The 23,954-nt window shown below is 39.7% G+C and overlaps 1 protein-coding gene across 1 annotated transcript in view; it reads right to left on the reverse strand.

Moving 5' to 3' along the window:
* Nucleotides 1–5,695: 5,695 nt before the first annotated feature.
* The window catches only part of LOC136881106 (bone morphogenetic protein 2), a 103,790-nt gene continuing 85,531 nt past the window's right edge, over nt 5,696–23,954 (reverse strand). The window contains exon 5 of the mRNA XM_067153743.2: nt 5,696–8,642. Coding sequence (XP_067009844.2) covers nt 8,149–8,642 — 494 coding nt within the window. The 3' untranslated portion in view covers nt 5,696–8,148. The remainder of the gene's footprint in view (nt 8,643–23,954) is intronic.

Below are 23,954 nucleotides of genomic sequence, written 5' to 3' on the forward strand. Positions count from 1 at the left end.
GCATTTGATTTGAATCCAAAGTACAGTACATTGCAAGAATGATTTCGAGTTCGTGCTCTGAAGAGCAAATCAATAAAGAAATTAGTCTTGTAGATGTTTTATTTGTTATATAATACGGTGGAGCTGTTCGAAGTAACATAACTACTCCGAGCATGTTGCAAATGATATATTCCCCCTGTCATTGCTACTAGCTACTGGTCTACAATACATAGGAGAGAGATTACTATCGCCACGGAGTTGGCGCGCGTTCTGTATGCACGATTTATTACTTCCAGCATAGTAACAAGTGGTTGTAAAATTTGCACACACACACACACACACACACACACACACATGCTTTAAAAAAAAAGACTGCCTCAAAGGAATGTTAAATGATTTCTAAAATAAGATAAAATGGACTTGTTTCGCCTTCACGTTACCAAATAAACCTAAGGATAGAGATGGAAACTCGTAAATAACACAGATTATACAGTCACATCACGTCCACTACCGGTCGTTTTCTGGTACATTTATAGACATCGTGGACTTCACTATAATTATTATTACCCTATCTATCATTATTTTTGCAATAACATCATTTGTGCTTATGTATATATGTATAGCATTATATGTCAATGACCACTAATAGAGAGATCATAAGATACACATATTTATGTACCTCAAACAAGGAAGAAATAAAAGTATGTATATATTCATACAAGATGAATATGTATAAGTAGTTAGATATTTTAGGATATCTTCCCACGATATATCACTGCTTAATGCAGGTTATTGATCCCTGTCAGCACTATTATAGAAGGCTGATGACAGAATCAGTCATTGGTGATAAATTAACATCTCAACGAATAGAAATGCTGGCTTTTTTCATATTTCTTATAACTAAGCTCTTACACAGAGACGAATACATTTCCTTGTGAAGTGGCATAGTCCTTTAATATATTTCCTCTGTTCTACTTTCCTTGCTTTAAATTTCAGATTCTGAATTGTCCGTTAATTTGAAAATTAAGGAATTATTATTATTATTATTATTATTATTATTATTATTATTATTATTATTATCATCATCATCATCATCATCATTTGTGCGTGCTCTACACATGCAGACTTAAGGAAAGCATTGCAGAATTCCTGGCGTCCTTAGGCTCTGGACATAGGTATTTAGAATATACAGTATGCGTTGACATTCCTGAATCAGTCCGGAGAAATTCCAGTCTTGGATCCAAGTGGGTGTGAAGAATACTTGAGAAGTCAGACCTGGCCTTAACATTTCTGAAATACGAAATGTGCAATGTATTGTTGTAAATTTTTATGTTTCATGGCTATTCTTGGACTGCACATGATCATTATTCAATAGAATAATAATAATAATAATAATAATAATAATAATAATAATAATAATAATAATAATAATAATAATAATAATAATAATAATAATAATAATAATAATAATAACGTCTAACCTAACTGCTTACGGCCCTAATAAATAAGAGAATGTCAGAATTTAAGTCCGCAGGACTTTATTACTGTGTCAGAAGCCAACAGTAGGATATTGCTACCTTTAAAATTATCCTCAAATGCCAATGACCTCAGCCGTGATACAGCACGCTATCTTGTGAACAGGAGGCCAAGGATTAATCGACTGCGCCACTCTTCTTAGCTCAGTAGAAGACAGAAGGTGCAAGGGATTCCGTGAACTGGTCTATCTTGAACTTCCCGCTGGCTCCATTTAACCACAGAAATATGAGTTTCGATGTAGCAAATTCTTCAAAATCTCTGAATAGCAGTAGTTCCACACTTCACATAAATTTTTTTTTTCTCATTTCATACTTATTATTAGAAATAGCATTTACATGTCTTACTCGAAGAACGTTCGAGACCTAAATAAACGAAATGGTTCTTAGTATTTGATGCTATTAAATCGTATTTCCAGTTGATGTGTTATTAAATAATAATTGAACAAGTAACCTGTCAGTTCTAAGCCTTTGCAGCTATCCGAAATCATGCATTTAGTAAGGAAAATGTCATATTTTCAAACTACGCTTGTCAGAATAATATGACCAACAGCGATAGGATTTAAACCACTACATTCTTACTGCTTGATTTATGTAGTCGACTGGAGTTCTCACTGTCTACCGCAGAGGACATTTCACCTTCAAAGGATGTTTATAAGCCCCTACTCTACTCTACTGATTTGCCACGACTTACCTCAAGCCCAGCTTCGCGCTGGCATTATCAGTCTTCTGCATTATTTGCTTATGGTTACCATCACATTCCTTATAGCGAATGTCGTATTTGCTCCTAAGCAACCTAGGCAACTGGCTAGGTAGGAAAACGTGTGGGGCGATAGTTAATTTGTTGTTTTTTATAATTTATTTATGTAGGCTTATGTCATTTGCTTTAGGGAGAAATTAATTTGACCCTGGTACATTTATTGTTAACAATACTGGAACACATCGTTGAAGAAATAAGATCGCAGTCGGATAGTGTTTATTTTTCTTTTCTTTTGCTACATTATATGACTGTTCTTAAAAGTAATTTTAAACGAGAACTATAAGGATTTTGCTACTGATATGAGCAATGACGTTTGAAAGTGTATTATTATTATTATTATTATTATTATTATTATTATTATTATTATTATTATTATTATTATTATTATTATAGCCCACCACGTGGCTATGATCGTTAAGGCCTGCCACGGTGGTTAGACGATTCGAGTTCGGTTGGTGGAAAGAAGTTCACCATGAGGTTATTGGCCGGCAGTGTCACGGCAGAGAGGTGGTGTATATAATTTATAATCATTACCTTGTGTGTCAAAAGCCTGGGTTCAGTTCTAAACATTTCATATGGAGTGAGGACATATGACATATGACGTTGTTCATGGTGATTCATCCGTCGGATGGCCTTGCGCAGATTCCTTGGTGTTATTCTATAGGAGTAGACTGCGTGCAACACCGGGTTTCACCCTCTCCCTACCTTATTCTAATCATCATCTCACATCCAGACTCCCCCCTCTGGGGTGGGGGTAGAATAACACGGTATCCCCTGCCTGTCGTAAGAGACGACTAAAAGGGCCCCCAAGAGCTCTTAACTTGGGAGCCTGGGTTGGTGACCACGGGGTCCTTAGCTAAGTCCTGGCATTGCTTCCACTTACTTATGCCAAGCTTCTGACTTTCATCTATCCTATCCGATCTCACTGATGATTTCCGACCCCGACGGTATTACGTTGGAGGCTAGGGAGACTTTCATTTTCACGCCCTTCATGCCCCTTATCTTTCTTTGGTAAATGCCTTCATTTTTAGAAGTGTTGGATTCCTTCCATTGTTTCCCTTCGGTTAGTATTGGAATAGTGTTAGAATAATGGACTCTGTTTTGGAGGGTAAGAGAAGGGTAGGGAGACCAAGACGGCGATGGTTAGACTCAGTTTCTAACGATTTAAAGATAAGAGGCGTGGAACTAAACGACAATGTCCTACGGACAGGTTAATATTTGTGTATTAATTTGAGTTAGTGTGTATTTTTTTGCTTCATTTTTCATCATCATCGTCATGTGGCAATTAACCTTTATTTTAGCAGATAATTTATTATCATTCGTTGTAGTTAGCTGCAGCCCTTCTTCTGCCCTTGTAGGCCAATAAGGTTATAATACTATGGACCCGATACCACCCTCAGCAAATGCCAGCGCACTTCAGGGGGCAGTTTGTTGTGTGCGCAATACCAGCCAAGAGAAATGAGCGCCCGTCTTACCATCTGTCGAAACGTCAGAAGCTGTAACAATAGGGGGGGGGGGGGATGAATTGGCGTATGGCTTTTAGTGCCGGGAGTGTCCAAGGTCATGGTCTGCTCGCCAGATGCAGGTCTTTTGATTTGACACCTATAGGCGACCTGCGCGTCGTGATGAAGATGAAATGATGATGAAGACGACACATCCACCCAGCCTCCGTATCAGCGAAATTACCAGTGATGGTTAAAATTCCCGATCCTGCTGGGAATTGAACCCGGCACCCCTGTGACCAAAGGCCAGCACGCTAATCATTTAGCCATGAAGCCGGAAACAATAGGGGACATCACAGTGAACTGGCGAGAAGACATATACAAATGGTTTTTTTTAACCTATTTGTTTCACGTCGCACTACACAGATAGGTCTTATGGCCACGATGGGATAGGAATGGGCCACGACCACTTCCTTCCCACTCCTAGGCCTTTCCTATCCCATCGTCGCCATAAGACCTATCTGTGTCGGTGTGACGTAAAGCAAATTGTAAAATAGATGTATCGGTACGTAAAAGAACCTCTGAACGACAAAATTTCGGTAAAGCGGCGTCTGTGAAAACTGTGAAAGTAGTTGGTGTAGAAATCTTTTATAAATATATCTTAATTGCAGGAGAGCACTGCTACCTAAATTTCGTGTTGTTTTCAAGATATGTATGATAATGTACGTTTAAATAAACTAGCAGCCAGACATCTGTTCAAACCGAAGGAGTTGGCTATGCGGTTCGGGCCGTGTAGCTGCGAGTTTACATTCGAAACCAACGTAAAGACAGTAGTTCCGACCGAGAACGCAGTTGACCGCACACTTAGTATACTACCATCCTGAGTGAATACACGTACTATATACTTGAAATGTTCCACCTGACATGCAATTTTCTCAAGTTTCTTTAGTCTTGCAAATTAATATTTACATTCTAGGCGTACTGAAACATTATCATAATTATACAAAAGAACGAGGAATGCTAGTTTCAGGTTGCTTTCTGCAATTAATTTAGAAAGAATGCGTAGGATATTATTGATGAATAAAACTGGACTTGCATTTTATTATAATAATCATTTATATTAGTGTGGGTGCTGACCGCTTCTGCCACTACTATTACTACTACTTGTAATCGTTACTTTACACAAAATGTAATTTATTTCTTGAAATAAAATTGTAATTGTTACATTTTGGTAATCATTACATTGTAGTAATCTATAATTATACTGTACGTCGCATCGAGAGTCTCGGAATCCATCACTCACAAGGCGTCGCGCCAAGGGTATAATACCGAGGATACGACGTCCACTCGTTCATTTACTAGCAGTTTGTTGTGGTTACTGGTTGAGATTTAGATAATCGTGTATACGTGGTCGAGAATGGAACTGGAATGAACATGTGACGGTGGAGGGGAGGGATTTCTATTCCCCTATTTAAATAAATATTTTAAGTTTATTATCTTCAAAATAATGGAAACACGAATGTGATATGCAAACATTGCTTGGGAGCAATTATTTTAAAATTTTGTTTAGTCTCACTTAGTGATGATAACCACTTAATGTCTCTATGCTTTAAATAAGCACAAAATGGAGTGATGTTTTTTCCTACTTGCCAACTTTGGTATTATTCCATCCCCATGTGAAAATAAATGTCAGTGATTTCCTGAAGGCTCACATTCTGTGAAGTAATTGTAATTTTACTCGTTACTTGTTGAAAAATTAATGAGTAATTGTAATTAAGTAAAATGTTTCTCATGTAACTGTAATTCAGCCCTATTACTTTTATTTTGTACTATTCCCTTCATTGTTTATTTTAAGACATAATAAATGTTACTCTTAAGTTTATGACGTCTTGATTGATAATCCTACAAAACTGCAATCCTACAATTTGGTCCAATCCAAACAATTCCCTTGTGAGTATAAGTGGTAAATAACTGAGAGTGCCTGCAGGTAGAAGTTTCTACATTTTATTTGTTTAGCGTATGCTAACGCATTTGAGGACATGTTCGGCTCGCATGGTGCCTGCCTGGGTGTGAGAAGGGGATGGATGGTATTACTCACCTGGCCACACTATCTATCATAACATCATCATGCGTGATACCAGTTGGCCTCACGAGACTAGACCATGTCAAGACTTTTAATGTTTTACAGAACGAAGTGTCGAATCCAGATCTCCTCTGATCGGTAGTTCTTCGTCTTGAATTCTGTTTTCTCGCATATATGGATGATATAGGATTTGAGGCTGGCTTGTTTCTACTTTTTCATTTCGGTCTGTTCACTTTTATCTTTCCTGCTCAACCACTCTTACCGATTTTTGTCCTCCCAGATCAACGCGGCTAGGTTTCGAGCTTTTCAGTGGCACTCAATAGACTTGCACAGGCTATATTTTTCCTTCAGTACTTCGAGTTTTCATGAATCCAGAGTTTACATCTTTTCGTCTCGAGGAAATGGAGGCCTCGAACTACGCTTCGATTACTTATCATTCTCTCCTATTCGATTACTTATCATTCTCTCCTATTACAGTTAGCTTCTTTCTACCAGAGTTCTGGCCTAAGCGAGAATGTTTGTTGATCATTTAGTGAAGTGAATATTCAGTCCATATTTTATTATCGCCATTACACCTCTTCTTAACATCACCCACGCTTTAAACTAAGGTAGCTTAATACGCCAGTCTAAAAATGGAATTTCTTAGCTTAATAAACCAGTCTATAAACGGAATCTCTTACCATTTGGCCATGACTAACAAAGTACACCTGAAAAATTACGATCCGTTTAATAATAATAATGGCGTGTGGCCTGGTGCAGGTCTTTCGACTTGACGTCTTGTAGGTGACCTGCGCTTCTCTGAGGATAGGTGGATAGATAATGCCTTTATTGGTGGCGAACTTAGGGTTCAAGGCCCTCTTTTACACTATCTGTGATGAATTCTAATGCTGAAGATGACACACACACGCACACGCACGCACACCTCTGAACCATCGGAAGTAACCAGTGAAGGTTAAAATCCCCGATCCAGCCTGAAATCGAACCAGGGACGCCTGGGACCTAAGACCAGCACGCTAAACATTTAGCTATGGAGATCCTTGTCAATAATAACGAAGTAAAAGAACGTTTATATCGTATCAGTTTTAATATAATCATCCTCGTATTTCTTTGAGGTACACATTGGAAGTAATCTTATAATTTCAAACGACGATTGCAGGAACTTTATAATCTTCTATCAAGCTTCTATCAATACCATTCATTTATTTGTTGCACCATTTCCCACTATTCAGTGAGGGTCTTGAAATCAGTTTCAAATGACTAAGAAGTTAAACATTTACATTTCAAAAATGTGAACAATCACAAGAAACAAGTGCTTACCAACACCTATTCAGTGCGCAAAAATACTGATGCAAAACGTTATCGATATTACGTAAACAATATGATAGCTAGTGTCTGCAGCATCTCATTATTATCCGTGTTCAAAAACATCTTACTTTGGCAAGTATGGCCCTTAAAATGTCTGCGACATATCTGTGTCGGTGCGACGTAAAGCAATAGCAAAAAAAAAAAAAATGTCTGCCCCTGCGACAGTTTTCTATGGATTTTTCATTTGAGACCAATGAGCAGTAACACACTGGGTGCCAATAGAATTTTATAAATCGTCTTCATAATTTTAACAATTCTAACGCGAGTTTAAAACTGTGATCTCAATATTGATCACATTTTGAAACTTTTATTAAAACAATTGGTTGAGTTTTTAAAAAGGACTTGCTGATGCCGATTGAAATCGTAACTCTTCAATTCAAATATGGAGTAGTATCCCTGATACTGCAGCTGATAATATCGATATATTGCCCCTTAAAAGACCAATCATCTTCACTTCCTGAGATGCTGAGGGATGTGATTATATCACTGAATTCCGCAGCTGTTTTGAAGGACACAGGTCATTATGCAGGTTCTTTCGGACGTCTCACCTTCTAGCCACTCTATCGAAGTGGAGATGGATGACGGTTTTACATCGTCTGACGTAAACGTTTCATCGAACACTATGATTTCAGCCTAATTTCAAGCAGTTAGAAACCTTAAGATAGAATTTTACTCTAACCAAATATAGGACATAATCGTTCTAAGATTCTAATAATATATTCATACAACTAAGGAAGTGAATGTTATTCTAGTTGAATCAGCAGTATCAGCAGATGCACAGAGATCACGTCTTGTTCGGTGAATCTGTGGTGACAGAACTAATACCCCACTGGAATTGAAAGGTTAAAGACTTCGAAATGCAGACATTTTTGAAGATTTGTCTTTAACCTCTTTCAGTTGTTTCAGCATGTGGAAATCTCTCCAATGCTTTGCAATGTATTTTTGACAGCACTTTTTAAGATCACAGTTATTCACAACGGAGCACTGCTAGTGGCAACCACAACTGTCAGCTACCATATCCTCGAATACCTTCATGATAACGTTCGAGTTCTCATCCAGATAGAGAAGTGTCAAGTTCTTGAGACTGCTGGGGACGCAGCATGGTTTGCTGACATCGGCCACTAGTCCCAGATGGTGAACAATGCTCTGAACGGTAGCATGATTTGTAGGATATCTGCTGAGCTCCAGAGGATAGTCGCAGCGTCCTTTGCAGTAATAGGCCGAATACCCTGCAGGGGCCACGATCCAGTCGGACCAACCGATGTGCTCGAAGTCTACGTACATCTCCCGTCGTGTGCACATTTCTCTTTCAGATTCTTCTTGTGTGGAACTAGCGCTTTCATTTTGAGTGGCGTTAATTTTTGAAGTGCCGTGTAAAGAACGCTTCCTCCGTCGTGAGTTATCTTCTTCGGATTCGTAAGAATCTTCAACCTCGTTCCTATGGGCGGCGTTGTCTCCGTACCTGAAGTATCCTTCGTAACCTAGGAACGAACAAAGAAAGTGCATGTGCAGTTATTTAAACAAGACAGAACATATGACATCAACCAAGCAACCAAGGGCACTATAGAGATTGAAGGTAGAAGAATTATAAAAGTAAGTTAGTATAAGGATTTGAGCTCAAGCAGATTAGTAACCTAGAGAATAGCAATATGAATGATAAATCCAGTACTATGGTCCAGAGCAAAAACAAAGACAATCATATGAATACATAACTGAAATTATACTATTATGTAGGCTGACCATACACTAATTTTCCAAAACCAGGACCTAACTGAAAATACTCATCTTCCAGGCGATATTCAATGTATACGGGTCCAGATTGCAAAGCTTAACAATTCTATACAGAACAACTGGTATTAAAAATTATATGAATGTTAATTAAATTTTGTGTTAAAATAATTTTACATTTAACCAGAGTCTTCTAGGAAAAGCAAACAAAAAAAACAACCCTGTTTATTGTTAAAACATAGTATTTTTATTAATGATGTATTTCAAATATTTCTTTTGTTTTTAGAATAGAGCTGCTCAACTTTTAACAAGTTCTTAAGTCTCCATTAATATTACTGAGGTTTTAAACATTATTCGGAATGTTACTGCACTGTCTTTATTCCTTCGTTGCTTTAATATACCACTCGTATTTATCAAGTGATTAACACGTCCATGTAGATTTTGCGTGCGCATTGTGTCATTGTTAACTAAAATCTCAGTGGCCGTGTTGCTGATCGATTACAATTATTTTGAGTTTAACGCAGCATCGTTGTTATAAAGGATATTTTTCTCTTTTTTAATTTCTTCCAACCCACGTACAACGGCAACAGTAGTAGTAATTACTAATCTCTTCTTGATGCGCATGATTAATTCCTTTATTATGTTTTCCCGGGCTAATTCACAAACTGACTGGGACAGGACCTTCAGACCTTCATTGTACTATTATGTGATTCAGAAATATAAACAGTACACAGGATGCAGAAAGAAAAACTACGAGAAACGACAATGAACTGAAGATCACCGAGAAAATAAACTTCGTGAGTGTCAGAAGGTATGTTGTAAACTACGATGGTGTATGAGAAGAATGAGTAATATATAATTGCCCAAAGTTGTGATAATTGGCTCCCTTATGGAAAAGTATGAAGTGGTGGAGTATGAGAAAGCATCCCTGAGAAGGATAAAGGGGTACAATTAATTAAACTGTAATGTAATGTTTCTTTCAAACTGTTTATCGCGGTTGAGCCCTGCCATTGCGGAAGACCATATAAAACTGATCAGCGACAGCCTGTAATAACTATTCTAATATCTCATTCTAATTAATATGGGACTAAGCAAAAGTTACAGGTTTAAAGTATTAGAACAGGGTTACTTAATATTTATGGTTATACCTTCGTGCCTGCAGTTTTGAATCATAGAAACTATCAGAAATGTACCCAATGACAACTATACTTGTTCATTATATAAATTAACTAGCAAGATACCCGTGCTTCGCTACGGCTTTAAATTGAAAGTTATTATTCAAAGTTTTACATTTGGAGAGTCCACTGTCCGCTGAGCCTGTAAAATACGTCCTCAGTTCGTACGTCAAACAATTTTGGGGGAATGATTGTTTATTTTCTGATCTAACACTCATTTGAGCCCCATACGGAAGAATTTGAATGTTTAACTCTTTATAGGTCTTTGGGATATTATCTTCCCACCTCGTATATACATAACGGGTTTAGGGAGATTATCTTCCCAGTTGTTTCAGAGCATGCAGTTCCACTTGCTTGTGTAAGAGGGCGGCACAGTTTCATTTCAAACTTAATAACCTGATCGCTACTGCGACCTAAATCACTAGGTGGGAAGTATATATCCCAGTGGTTCCTAGCGCGCGTACAGTGGCAGTCACTTTGTGTTCAGCTGCAATGAAACTGTGTTTGTAAGAAGAAGGTGCGGAATACTCAAGACGGACGATTTCTAAAGGTTAGTATATACTTCTGAGATGCAGTTTATCATGTTTTATTCAAGGAGCAAATCTATTTGTGGCATGAATGTCATAATGATCCATCCGTTGTATCATTCGGAATACTACTAACAGAATCAATGATATTTTCATAGTTTCACTGCAACTTAGTAAGATGCTATTTCAAAATTATTTACATATTTTTCAAAATTACTATAATTCCTTATTCTGAAACTGTTTCAAGTTTCCCCTTATGACGACAGACAAAGATGTTGTTGTCATTTGCACTTAGTCAGTACTTGGATTTTATGTAAGATCTAGGCCTAATTTTGCTTGGACTGTATTTGTGTTATTTAGTTCTTCTAATAAGTGGTTTCAAACCATAAACATAGGTAAAGCATGTTTCCTCTAATAGTAGCTTGGTAATAATAATAATAATAATAATAATAATAATAATAATAATAATAATAATTTTAATACAGTATTATATTGGAACTATTTGTAGGCTGATTACTACTGCTGTGAATATGGAAGCAAAGATTGAAGTCTGTCTGGATAAAATATCGGAAAAACAAGCTGTGGACTCGGAGGAAGGTGGAAACTCTGATGCTGAAGATCGTGTCCAGTACTCTGGTAAGAAAAAACAATGTTCAACCCACGCAACCTATTATGATTGGAATTCCTATACATAGTGTCTCATAGGTTTATGTTATCTTTTATTGGCAGGTCAAGAAGTCAAGAAGATGGTGGCTCAAGGTTTTTATTACTTCCTGGATATTATGATTGTCAATTCATACATAGTGTACAAAGCAGAAATGAAAGGGAAGACAAAAGGTACGTCACACCTGAAGTTAAGGTCACAACTAGTAAATGAACTGATACAGTCATTTTCGAGCAAGAAACGCTATGGCTCCCCAGCGAACGGGCATGGAAGGAAGAGAAACAGGTCTGATGGACAAGCAACGATCGAAAATACGGTGAGATTATCAGATATCGGCAGCCATCTACCTGAGCTAATAAAAACATATCGTCGCTTTGCAGTGTAGTATCGAGTAAAAGGAGTAACATGAAATGTAATGTTGCATTATGTAAATCATGCTTTGAACCATTTCACATATCATAGACAGTATTTTCAAATTTTTCTACAACCGAAGTAAATTAGGTTTGAGAGATTTCATATAAATTTTTAATCCATAGGCCATGTAGTATGTAATGTTATTGTATTATATTGATGTCAATAAAGTAATTAATACGTAATGAGCGCATTATCATAAATATTTTTAAGTGGGAAATTATTATCCCACTGCCCACACACAGACATTACCTATCTGGAACGGTCAGTGGGATAATAATTTCCCACCCCATATTTTATGAAATAAGATGTAAATCCATAAACTAGTTGTACATCCATAGTCTTACATACATTTCATGTACAAATTAACCATAAAATATATTTTTTTAATACCCCCAGTCTTTTGCCCTATAAAGGGTTAAAACCCTATCTTCTTGGATGTAAAATGAACAACCTGTGAAATTTAGATTTTGTACGTCGAACAGTAAACGAGGAATGAATACTTTATTAAGGATTGAATGTTTTAAAATATTTATTAACATCTAGGGTATAGAAGACCACCCTCCGTACCTGAAACGGTTTCGGAAGAACGGATATTGTGTTTTTGAATGCCACCTACCACCTAAACCACTTAGGGGGTACATATTTTTAAGTATACGATAATTTACACCTAGGACATAAAAGAAGACCCTTCTCGTATAATTACAACTTTGTATGTCAAACGGCTTTGGAGGGGATGGATAATTTTGTTTACGGAGCTAACCTCATTTAACACTTTTTGGGAGGTGGAACGTTAAAAATGTTTCCTATTTCACACCTAGGATTTAAAATATATACCGCTATTTGGAATGCATATATTTGTCATCATTCCTCACCTCCCCCCCCCCCCTAGCCAGACACCCCTTAGGGGTCTATTGTATTAAGTCCACTTCTTATTTGTATCCTCATAAAAATAATTCAACTCCTTTTACACCCCCTTAAGTTGATTCCCCCTCCCTTCCATGCCACAAAATACGTGTGCCTTTATTTTTAAAGGAGATTCCAAATACCAATTTTCTCGTCCGTTAACATCCTTCGCTTTCGAGATATAAGTATCCTCAAAAAATTCAACTCACTTTTCAATTCAGTTATTTCCCTCCCCTTAATTGGATTTTCCGGAAATATAAGAATACGTGTTTATTTTTAAAGGAGATTCCAAATACAAATTTTCATGTCTGTAACATCTTCAGTTTTTGAGATATAAGTCTCATCATAAAAAGAATTCAACCCCTTTTCCAGTCCTTTTTACAACTCCCACCTCCTTGAGTGCTTTCTGAAACAAAAAATACGTGTTGCTTTATGTAAGATATTATAAACACCAATTGTCACGTCTGTAATGTGTTAAGATATTCTGTATATACGCTTATTTTAAACATTCGCCCCTTTTAACACGTCCCCTAAGTGGATTCTCAGGAAACAAATTATGCGTGTTCCTTTGCTTTTACAGGAGATTCCAAATACCAATTTTCACGTCTGTAACATCTTCAGTATTTGATATACAGTATAAGTATCCTAAAAAAAATTCGATACTTTCTTCACTTCTTTTCACCCACCCAACCCCATTAAGTGGATTTTCCGAAAACAAAACAAAAATTCGTGTTTATTTATTTTTAAAGAAGATTCCAAATACAAATTTTCATGTCTGTAACATCTTCAGTATCCTCATAAAAATAATTCAACCCCTTTTTCAGTCCTGTTTACAACCCCCTTAAGTGAATTTTTCGAAAACAAAAAACACGTAGTTTTTATTTTTAAAGACGATTCCAATTACAAATTTTCATGTCTGTAACATCTTCAATTCTTGAGATATAAGTATCCTCATAAAAAATAATTCAACCCATTATTCAATCCTTTTTACAGCCTCCTTCAGTGAATTTTCCGAAAACAAAAAATGCGTGTTTCTTTATTTTTAAAGGAGATTGCACATACCGGCTTTCACGTCTGTAATGTCTTCAGTTTTGGAGATACCAGTATCCTAATAAAAATGATTCCATCCCTCTTCTCAGTCATTTTACACTCCCCCGCCACCCTTAATTGTTTTTCCTAAAACAAAGAATGCATGTTAATTTATTTTTAAAAGAGATTAAAATACCAATTTTCACATCTGTAATATGTTAAGTTTTTGAGATATACTCTAGATATGCTCATTTAAAAATTCACCCCCTTTAACACTTCCTCTTAAATGAATGTTCAGAAAAGAAATTGTGCGATTCCAAATACCAGTTTTTACGTCTGTAACATGTTATATTTTTAAGATATATTGTAGATATACTCACTTTAAAATTCACCCCCTTTGTCACTCCTGTTTACCCCCTCTTAAGTAGATATTCCAAAAAAAGTCTTTCTTTATTGTAAAAGGAGATTCCAAATGCCAATTTTTATGACTGTAACATCTTAAGTTTTTGAGATTTAAGTAATCTCATAAAAGGTACTCAACCCCTTTTTCACCTTTTGTTCACCCCCCCCCCCCCCCCTTAAGAGAATTTTTCGAAAACAAAAAATACATATTTCCTTATTTTTAAACAAGATTCCAAATACCAATTTTCACGCCTTTAAATTTTTAAGCTTTTTGTGATATAGATACATACATTTTAAAATTCACCCCTCTTTTCACCCCCTTAGCGACGGAATATCCAAATATCCTCTCTTAGTCAGGAACTACATTGCAATATAAATGTATCTTCAAAATTTCATTTCTTTATGTCCAGTAGTTTTGGCTCGGCAATAATGAATCAGTCAGTCAGTCAGTCAGTCAGTCAGGACATGTTATTTTATATATATATCCTGTCCGACTCGTTGGCTGAATGGTCAGCGTACTGGCCTTCGGTTCAGAGGGTCCCGGGTTCGATTCCCGGCCGTGCCGGGGATTTTAACCTTCATTGGTTAATTCTAGTGGTTCGGGGGCTGGGTGTTTGTGCTGTCCCCAACATCCCTGCAACTCACACATCACACACAACATTATCCTCCACCACAATAACACGCAGTTACCTACACATGGCAGATGCCGCCCACCCTCATCGTTGGGTCTGCCTTACAAGGGCTGCACTCGGCTAGAAATAGCCACACGAAATTATTATTATTATTATTATTATTATTATTATTATTATTATTATTATTATTATTATTATAATATATCCTGCATTGAACATAACAATTTTTCACAAAATGATTCTGTAATTAAATAATTTAATGATAGGTGGCATTCACATCTGGAATGATGACTTTTATAGTTGAAAAAATTCACGGTTTCGGAGACGCCGAAGTGCCAAAATGTTATCCCGCAGGAACTCTCCAAAGTGCTAGTAAATCTACCGACACGAGGGTGAAGTATTTGAGCACTTCAAATACCGCCGGACTGAGCCAGGATTGAACCCGCCGACTTGAGCTCAGGAGGCTACCGTTCTTCCACCGTAGCCACGCGCTCAAAATGCATGTGTGAGACATGCGTGGAATTGAAGAAAATATATTACCATGTGTCGTCATATTTTTTCTAGAATTAGAGTGGTCCTTACTTCATGTTCGTTGGAACTATCATACTTTGTCTCTCCTCCACCGAATTATTATTACATCTTCCCCGTCATCTTACCTTTTATCGTGTTTCCGTTACTTCTCGAATGTTCATAACAGAGATACAAGGGCGCATACATCATACCTGCTCGTCATTCCACGCCATTGATCTGCCACATGTAACAACTCATTTTCTGTGTCTCTCGCACGAGAATGGAAGTGTTTACCAGACGACGTCAGAGGAATACCAACAGCAGTGTCATTAAAAGGACCGTTAAGAGGTACAGTAGGATGCGATTGAATTGTGTAGTTCTAGTCTCTCATTGATCGAGTTATTACAATATTATTATTACTATTATTATTATTATTATTATTATTATTATTATTATTATTATTATTATTATGTTATTATTAGTTATTTGACAGTCGTATAGCTATGTATGTCTCACTGGAGTAGAATTTTATTTCAGTTATAACATATTTTTAGTCCGGAGCTTGCATCCGGGAGATAGTAGGTTCGAATCCCACTATCGGCAGCCCTGAAGATGGTTTTCCGTGGTTTCCCATTTTCACACCAGGCAAATGCTGGGGCTGTACCTTAATTAAGGCCACGGCCGCTTCCTTCCAACTCCTAGGCCTTTCCTATCCCATCGTCGCCATAAGACCTATCTGTGTCGGTGCGACGTAAAGCCCTTAGCAAATTTTTAGTCCGCCTCTGTAGTGTAGTGGTTAGCGTGGTTAGCGTGATTAGCTGCCACCCCCCGGAGACCCGGGCTCGATTTCTGGCTCTGCCGCGAAATTCAAAAAGTGGTATGAGGGCTGGAACGGGGTCCATGCAGCCTCGGGAGGTCATCTGAGAAGAGATGGGTTCCTTAGCCATCCTCAAAGTTGTTTTCCGTGGTTTTCCACTTTTCCTCCAGGCAAATGCCGGGATGGTACCAAGTTTAAGGCCACAGTTGCTTCCTTCCCTCTTCCTTGTCTATCCCTTCCAAATCTCCCCATCCTCACAAGGCCCCTGTTCAGCATAGCAGATGAGGCCGCCTGGGTAAGGTACTAGTTCTCCTTCCCCGTTGTATACCCAGACCCATTGTCCCACGCTCCAGAACACTGCCCTAGGCGGTGGAGGAGGGATCCCTGGTCGAGTGCGAGGGGAAAACCAACCCTGATGGTTAAAAGCCTTAAGAAAGAAAGAAAGAAAGAAAGAAAGAAAGAAAGAAAGAAAGAAAACATATTTTTATTATGTTAGAGTAGCTTTACTCATTTAGTTTTAATTAAGATAGCGTTGATCAGGATTCTAATGTACAATAATTGGTTTAGTGTAAGAGAAGGCCTAATGGCCTTAACTACGAAAATAAAGAAATTTATCTGTCTATTATCGACTCAGCCTGGCATTTCATTGGCGAGGATGATAAACAAGTATTTTTGTGGATTTATGAAAGGATATTCAGAGCGAGATGCCATTATTTATTTATTTATTTATTTATTTAATTATTTATCGTATGGTTTACAATCACATCACAATAAAAGTATTTTAAATTATTTTCACGTCTGAACTCATTAAGTCATAATGTGCTCACAGCCAAATTTAATCAAGATACACTAGAACGGCACTTTGGTATTCTACGCTCATTAAGCTGTGGCGACCATCCTTTAACAATAGATTTTCTGAATTTACATATGTCGCAGTCTATTTATATCCCAACCATACTTGCCCTGTCATCGGGTAGTAATTGTGAGCCCAAATTTGAAATTTGAACTGACATTGACATCATTCGTCAATGAAATGAGAACACTGGCTAAGAAGACCGGAGACACAAATAAGGCTGTAGTAGAAAATGCACAAAATAAAATAAGGCAAGCACTAGACTTCACTGAGAACATGGACGACCTCTTACCGGACTGGGAGAACAATTTAGGTCTAATTAACAGTCATAGCTGCAGTCTTGCAAAGGAGTGTTTGATTTAATATCTAGGAGGATATATAGTACGCAATGTATCCAAGGTCACAGAATGTCATAAATGTGTCGGCCTGCTTCACGGAAAGCCTACAGAAGAAATACTTGCCGCAGCCCTCACATTTATTTGGGACTATAGCAATAAATACAACAATGAGAGCACTTTCCTCACCCATCCTTCAAGAGCAGTTTATAATGTGTTCGTGCAAGTTGAAAGTGTAGTGGAACAAAAGCTCTCCTGTGAACATAGTCTATGGGGCAATATATTTTACGAGTATTGGAACAGTTTGCACAGTATCACTATTAATTCGAAAGAATTAGGATGCTGTGATGACCATGTTGCGGCCATTATCCCTAAACTTGTGTTACATTATATGAAATGCGATTTTATTTTGTAACAAGACAGATGAGAAAGGAACCGAAATCTTCTAAGACCACAAAGTCTACCCGGAAGCTATCTAAACTATCTGACAACTGATTTTTGGAATGGTAAGCAAAAGCATAATATTTTGCATGCAATAATTGTCTTTTATTCGTATGCTGACTTGTAAGCTCAAGCTCAAATACTGCTGGGAGAGCGGCCTAGCGGAGGAACCGATAAACTAGGGGAGGTTTTTTTTTTTTTTTTTGCTTTACGTCGCATCGACACAGATAGGTCTTATGGCGACGATGGGACAGGGAAGGGCTAGGAGTGGGAAGGAAGCGTCCGTGGCCGTAATTTAGGTACAGTCCCAGCATTTGCCTGGTGTGAAAATGGAAAATCACGGAAAACCATCTTCAGGGCTGCCGACAGTGGGGTTCGAACCCACTATCTCCCGAATACTGGATACTGGCCGCACTTAAGTGACTGCAGCTATCGAGCTCGGTAAACTAGGGGAGTGATCACACTTCTTCCTTCTACTCGCTATGCTACTACTACTAAAATGTTTTCACTCCTCCTCGGAAGGGGGAGAGGCGGGCCGTCTCTCAGGCCGGGAGATTTGTTACGGTGAAGGAGTTGCTCGGAGAAGGTGAGCGGCTTGACGGCCGTGGCCAATACTAGGAACTGTCCCGGCATTCGTCTTAGTGCAGGAGAATGGAAAACCATTCTCAGCACAGTCGGCGGTTGGGGCCATCCCCTACAAACATGCCTTATATACTCATACCCAGAGTAGATCTCTCTATTCCAGAAAAGGAAATATATCAGGAGCTACACGCAGCAGACTCCCAGGTGGTGAATGTATTCCGAGCATAGATGGCCGCACCAAGACACCGTCATCACATGTCCTGGTGCAAGTCACAGGAGACTCTTCGCCTCCGGAGCAACGATACGAAGCAAGACCTACGGTGTGGTGCCACCTCCGTCGCCCATCCTAGACCAGCTACAAGCAGACCCAGAATACATACCCATCCTCCACGAGCCCCATCCTGGACAACACCCCTGACATCAACACCTACCTTCCCTACTACTTCCACCATTACAACCATCACAACTTCCGCCAGCACTCCTTCTCTAACCTTAATCACCACCAGCACAACCTGGCATCCCTCCCCGGTCATGTCAGCAAGCCTCCCGATATCCTCGCCACCCCCACCCCAGCAAACCCCTACCACCCCGCAGGAAACGACCAATATGGCTCCGCCAGACAACGCCGCCGACCTTCCAACGCTGACCCAGCAACCATCATCTCCCCAGTCTACCTACAGCTGTGTACTACGAGGAATCACACCCAACATCGAAGAAAGGGAAATAATGCAGGAACTTCGAGCTGCAGGTGTCCCCGTCAGGCGTGCCATACGGATACGAAGCAACTATGATCCCACGTACAGACGTGCACATTAATGGTGTCCCGACATAAAGAATCAACACTGCCCCACTCCAGTACTGAAAAGAACGGGAGAGAGTGAAGGGGTAGTGTTGAAGGCCAATCCAGTACAAAACACGGGGGAAGGGAGTGAAAGGGGTAGTGTCGAAGGCACAATGACTCACCTTCTCGCTTAACCCATTGCTGCATGGACTGCATGCAGACAGCCCGCTACAAGACTTCGTTGTGATCGAAATGGGCACAGTGGCGGATGTTTTGAAGTACAGCATTAGGTTACCTACTCGTCCGCCTCCGCGGTGTACGGGGCAACGCGTCCGGCCGCTCCGGGTTCGATTCCCGGCTGGGTCAGAGGGTTTTAATTGTGAATGATTATATCTGCGTGTTTGTGTCGTCCTTAACGTTTCCCACATTCAACACTCAACACTTCCGCAATTCCGATTACATGCAGGTTCATATATTGTGCCAGTAGGGGCAAAAAACTCTATAGGTCGACGCCCCGAACAAATAGCATTTTAACATAAAAAAATTAAAACGTAACCTACTCTGATAATTACAGTATTGAGAGGTAAAGGAGGTTTTTAACCGAAAAGTATTTTATACCTGTTAGAATATTTTGTAGCTGCGTTATATCGGGTCTACCAATCCTTCTTCACCTCGTTCTTGCCATATTTCTATTCATCTCCAAACTGTCTTAAGATTGCATGGTATTGCTTGGGCTATTGCTTGGGGGACCATGTGAGCCTCCCACATCCCAATAATACGTCCTCTATTCACATGTGATAGGATAGGAGCCATCTTATTACAATGTTACAGTATAACGCCGGAATACACACACTGTGTATTCAGCACTACCTGTTCACTCCCTTCGCCTCCTTTTCAGTACTGGAGTGGCCTTCAGCACTATCCCTTCACTCTCTCCCCTCCTTTTCAGTACTGGAGTGGGGCAGTGTTGATAGTTTATGTCGGGACACCATTAATGTGCGTGCGTGTACATGGTGCGGCTACAGCTACCCTCAGCCCAGCACGTCCAAACAGCTCATCAGCTCCGGCGCCCAAGTATTCGACCAACAACACAGAGTGGAACCCTCACATACCCACCCCCACCCAGCCACCATCCTCCAGACACTGCACATCGCCGGCCACCCCCGACTCCAATCCCCCCCTATCCATAAGTCTATCCATCCCTTCCTCCCACAGGTTCCAATCCCCCACCCCCACCCACATTGGATCTCCTTCGCCTCCTTATAACCTCTCTTCATAACTGCACAACCACCCTCCTTATACCTACTCCCAGGCATTCCCATCCAAATCTACCCAACCAACATCTTCTCTTCTCAGCCTGGTTATATCTGACAAAATGTATGTACCAATATATGTACATAAATCTGTAAACATAATTGTATCTGTAACACTTCGCAAATAAAAGCACGGAACAGACTACACTCCTTAGCCAAGAGGCCAAATCTTCACATCTTCTAAATACACATTATCCCTTACCCATCTCCTAACTCCATCAATTCTTCACAACCCCGTCACCTCTCCTGGCCAGAGAGAGGGCTTCACCCTCTCGGTGGCCCGCCCCTTCCCGAAGGGGAATGAAAACATCCCCCTAGGTCCTAGGTTGGAGCCAGCCGTGAGGTCCAGCCCTGTCCCGTCTCCTGAATCCAGAGGCATAGAGTCACGGTTGAGCCGTGGCCAACCCACCTCTGCTCGGTTGGCTGGTCAGAGTGCAGAGCTGTTGAACTAGCCGTGGCCACTTATGGACCGAGACCCACTCTGCATCTACCGACCGTACCATTATTATAAATAGATGTCGAAGGGAAAAAGCACGTTATATTAGCTTTACGACCACAACTAAATATTTTGATAATAATAATAATTCACATAGCCGGGTTGAGTGGCTCAGACGGTTGAGGCGCTGGCCTTCTGGCTCCAACTTGACAGGTTCGATCATGGCTCAGTCTGGTGGTATTTGAAGGTGCTCAAATACGTCAGCTTCGTTTCGGTAGATTTACCGGCACGTTAAAGAACTCCTGCGGGACTAAATTCCGTCACCTCGGCGTCTCCGAAAACCGTAAAGCCAATAACATTATTATTATTAATCATTCACATCTGTCTCTTTCATTCACCAACCATTATTTTCCCCTGCGGGTCGGGGTGGCGGAATAACATCCGCAGTATCCTCTGCCTGTGGTAAGAGGTGACTAGAAGGGGCTCCAAGGGCTCTTAAATTATTTAAGAAAGGGCTAGATAAACAACTGATAAACAATCTGCCACCATGGTGACTGCCATAATTGCACATCAGTAGTGATTGATTGACTCTTCGATCGACTGATTGATTGAGCTAGGGTTGGCGACCGTGCGGCCATTAGCTGAGTCCAAGCATTGTTTCCACTCACTTCTGGCAGGCTCCTTGCTTTTATCTACCCTAACCGACTTTCCTTAGTCAACTCTTAGGTTTCCAAGGCCTAGGGAGTCTTTCATTTTCACGCCTTCCGTGGCCCTTGTCTTTCTTTGCCCAATACCTTCATTTTTCAAAGTGCGGGACACCTTCCATCTTTTCCCTCTGATTAGTTTTAATAGAGGATGGCTAGCCAGTTGCACTTCCTCTTAAAACAGTAATCACCATCATCACCTTCACCTTCATTGTGTTCAACCCTTATTGATTTGTATTGACCATTTCCACATTTTCTTGGCTGGGGAAAGAACCACTATCACAAATCACCATCATCATCATCGCTCTGGAGTTTTTTTGAAGTCATTTAGCAGCAGAATTTCAAATATAGCGAATAGCGACTTAGCCATATTTTAGATGAAATCCTGACGAATTTTAATTTATTAGTTGATAAATTTGGTGAGCCAAATAGTCAATATTATACAGCATTGCGCTTCGTGTAACCGCGTGGGCGCGTGATGCAATGTATTAATCTATGCATTTTAAGTAACGGCATCTGGGGGGTTGAAAGTTATTCACGTCCGTAGGTAAAACCTCAAATTATCCCACACGTGACCCCCGGGTGGTGCTAAACGAGTAACAGCGTTAAAGGTGATATACAATATGCCCAGAAACATAATAAATAACGGTTCTTTTCAGAACCATCAAACTAGAGGTGAGAAACACCCAGTCCGCATTATGCAACTTAATATTGAAGGCATAAGTTCTACCAAATGCGAGTATCTGCAAAAACAACTGCATGACCTTAACAATGATGTTTCCAACATTCAAGAAACCCATACCGAAGATGAACAGGATCTCCAGCGCAGGGGACGAATATCCGGTTATACACTGGTCGAAGCTATCCACCATTGACAATATGGAATAGCCACTTATGTGAAGTCAAGTTTAGATGGAGTGCAAGTAATTGGTTGCACTGAAGATGGCTACATTTACAATGTAGCAATTCAGATAAATTATTTAAAAATTGTCAATCTATAGAAGCCTCCGTGCGTGAATTGGGCTCCTACAGTACTGCCGGCTTTTGATCACCCTTGTATATGCACTGGAGACTTCAACAGCCATCACACAAACTGGCGGTATGACACCGTGGATGCGGATGGGGATTATCTACGTCTATGGACAGAAACTAACAATATGCATTTGGTTTTTGATGTAAAAGACAAGGGAAACTTCCACTCCGTACGCTGGAACAAGGATTACAACCCAGACTTGACATTCGTGTCTAAAGATCAACTAGACCAACCACTCAACACCACTCGCACTGTTCTGTCTAACTTCCCAAACAGTCAACACCGACCTGTTATGGTGGAAATCGGTTTGAAAATTCCCCTTGTAAACTCAACTAAACTGGAACTTTCAACGAGCCAACTGGGATGAATTCACAAAAGACCTTTACTGAATTCTAGCCGCGGAGACGAATTTGTTGAACTAGGTATCAAAACTGCTAAGTCCAACATTCTTAGGGGTTACAGAAAGGAATATGTACCTGGATGGAATGAAGATAGTGAGGTTTTATACAAGAATACCAAAGTTCTGGAAATTAAACAGTGGGCTGACAGCTACTCCACTCTTTAAATAAGAATAGACGAGAGAAATGGGAAGCTACACTCAAAGAAATGAACTTCGCAAAGTCAAGCAGCAAAGCTTGGAGAATCTTGAATGGGCTAACTGGCAAGCAACACCCCCAAAAGCCGCATCCTAAACTAAGTCCTGACATTATTGCCAACAGAATCGTATAGACCTCATAAGGACAAAGAGGGACAAGAATCATACCAGAATAGTAAAATGTAACCTTTCTAAACTCAAGCGCAGTGCCCAGAGAAACGAGCCGCTTTCCAGACCCTTTTCCACAGTGGAAGTAGAAAATGCAATTAAACAACTGAAAATCGGCAAGGCTGCTGGTCCCGACAATATCTATAATGAATTTATTAAGAACATGGGCCCGCATTGAATATACTGGCTCACTTCTCTCTTCACTTACATACTCCAAGAGAACAGATTACCCAGACAATTCAAAGTGTCAAAAGTTATAGCCATTCTCAAACCTGGCAACCCTGAGGACAGCCCCGAAAGTTATCGACCCATAGCACTGCTTCGTTGCATATTCAAGCTTGCTGAACGAATCCTCCTAACCAGAATAGCTCCGTTCATTGAAGCTGTTACCCCCTCCTGAACAAGCTTGATTCAGACATGGACGCTGCTGCACCGATCAAATTCTTGCCCTAACTACACATATCGAAGCTGGTTTTCAAGGACAACTAAAATCAACAGCTGTTTTCATCGACTTGACAGGTGCATATGGCACCGTTTGGCGACAGGGACTGATCTACAAACTACTGCAATTTGCACCAAGTCGAGAGATCGTGAATCTAATATCTAGCATGCTTAGTGAGAAACAATTCGAATTATTTCTAGGCAATACTAAAAGCCACAAAGAAAACTAAATAACGGTCTACCACAGGGATCTGTTTTAGCACCAATGATATTCAATTTGTACATTCATGATTTACCAACCAAAACATCG

The sequence above is a fragment of the Anabrus simplex genome, chromosome 9 (assembly GCF_040414725.1).
Source record: "Anabrus simplex isolate iqAnaSimp1 chromosome 9, ASM4041472v1, whole genome shotgun sequence".
NCBI classification, from domain to species: Eukaryota; Metazoa; Arthropoda; class Insecta; order Orthoptera; family Tettigoniidae; genus Anabrus; species Anabrus simplex.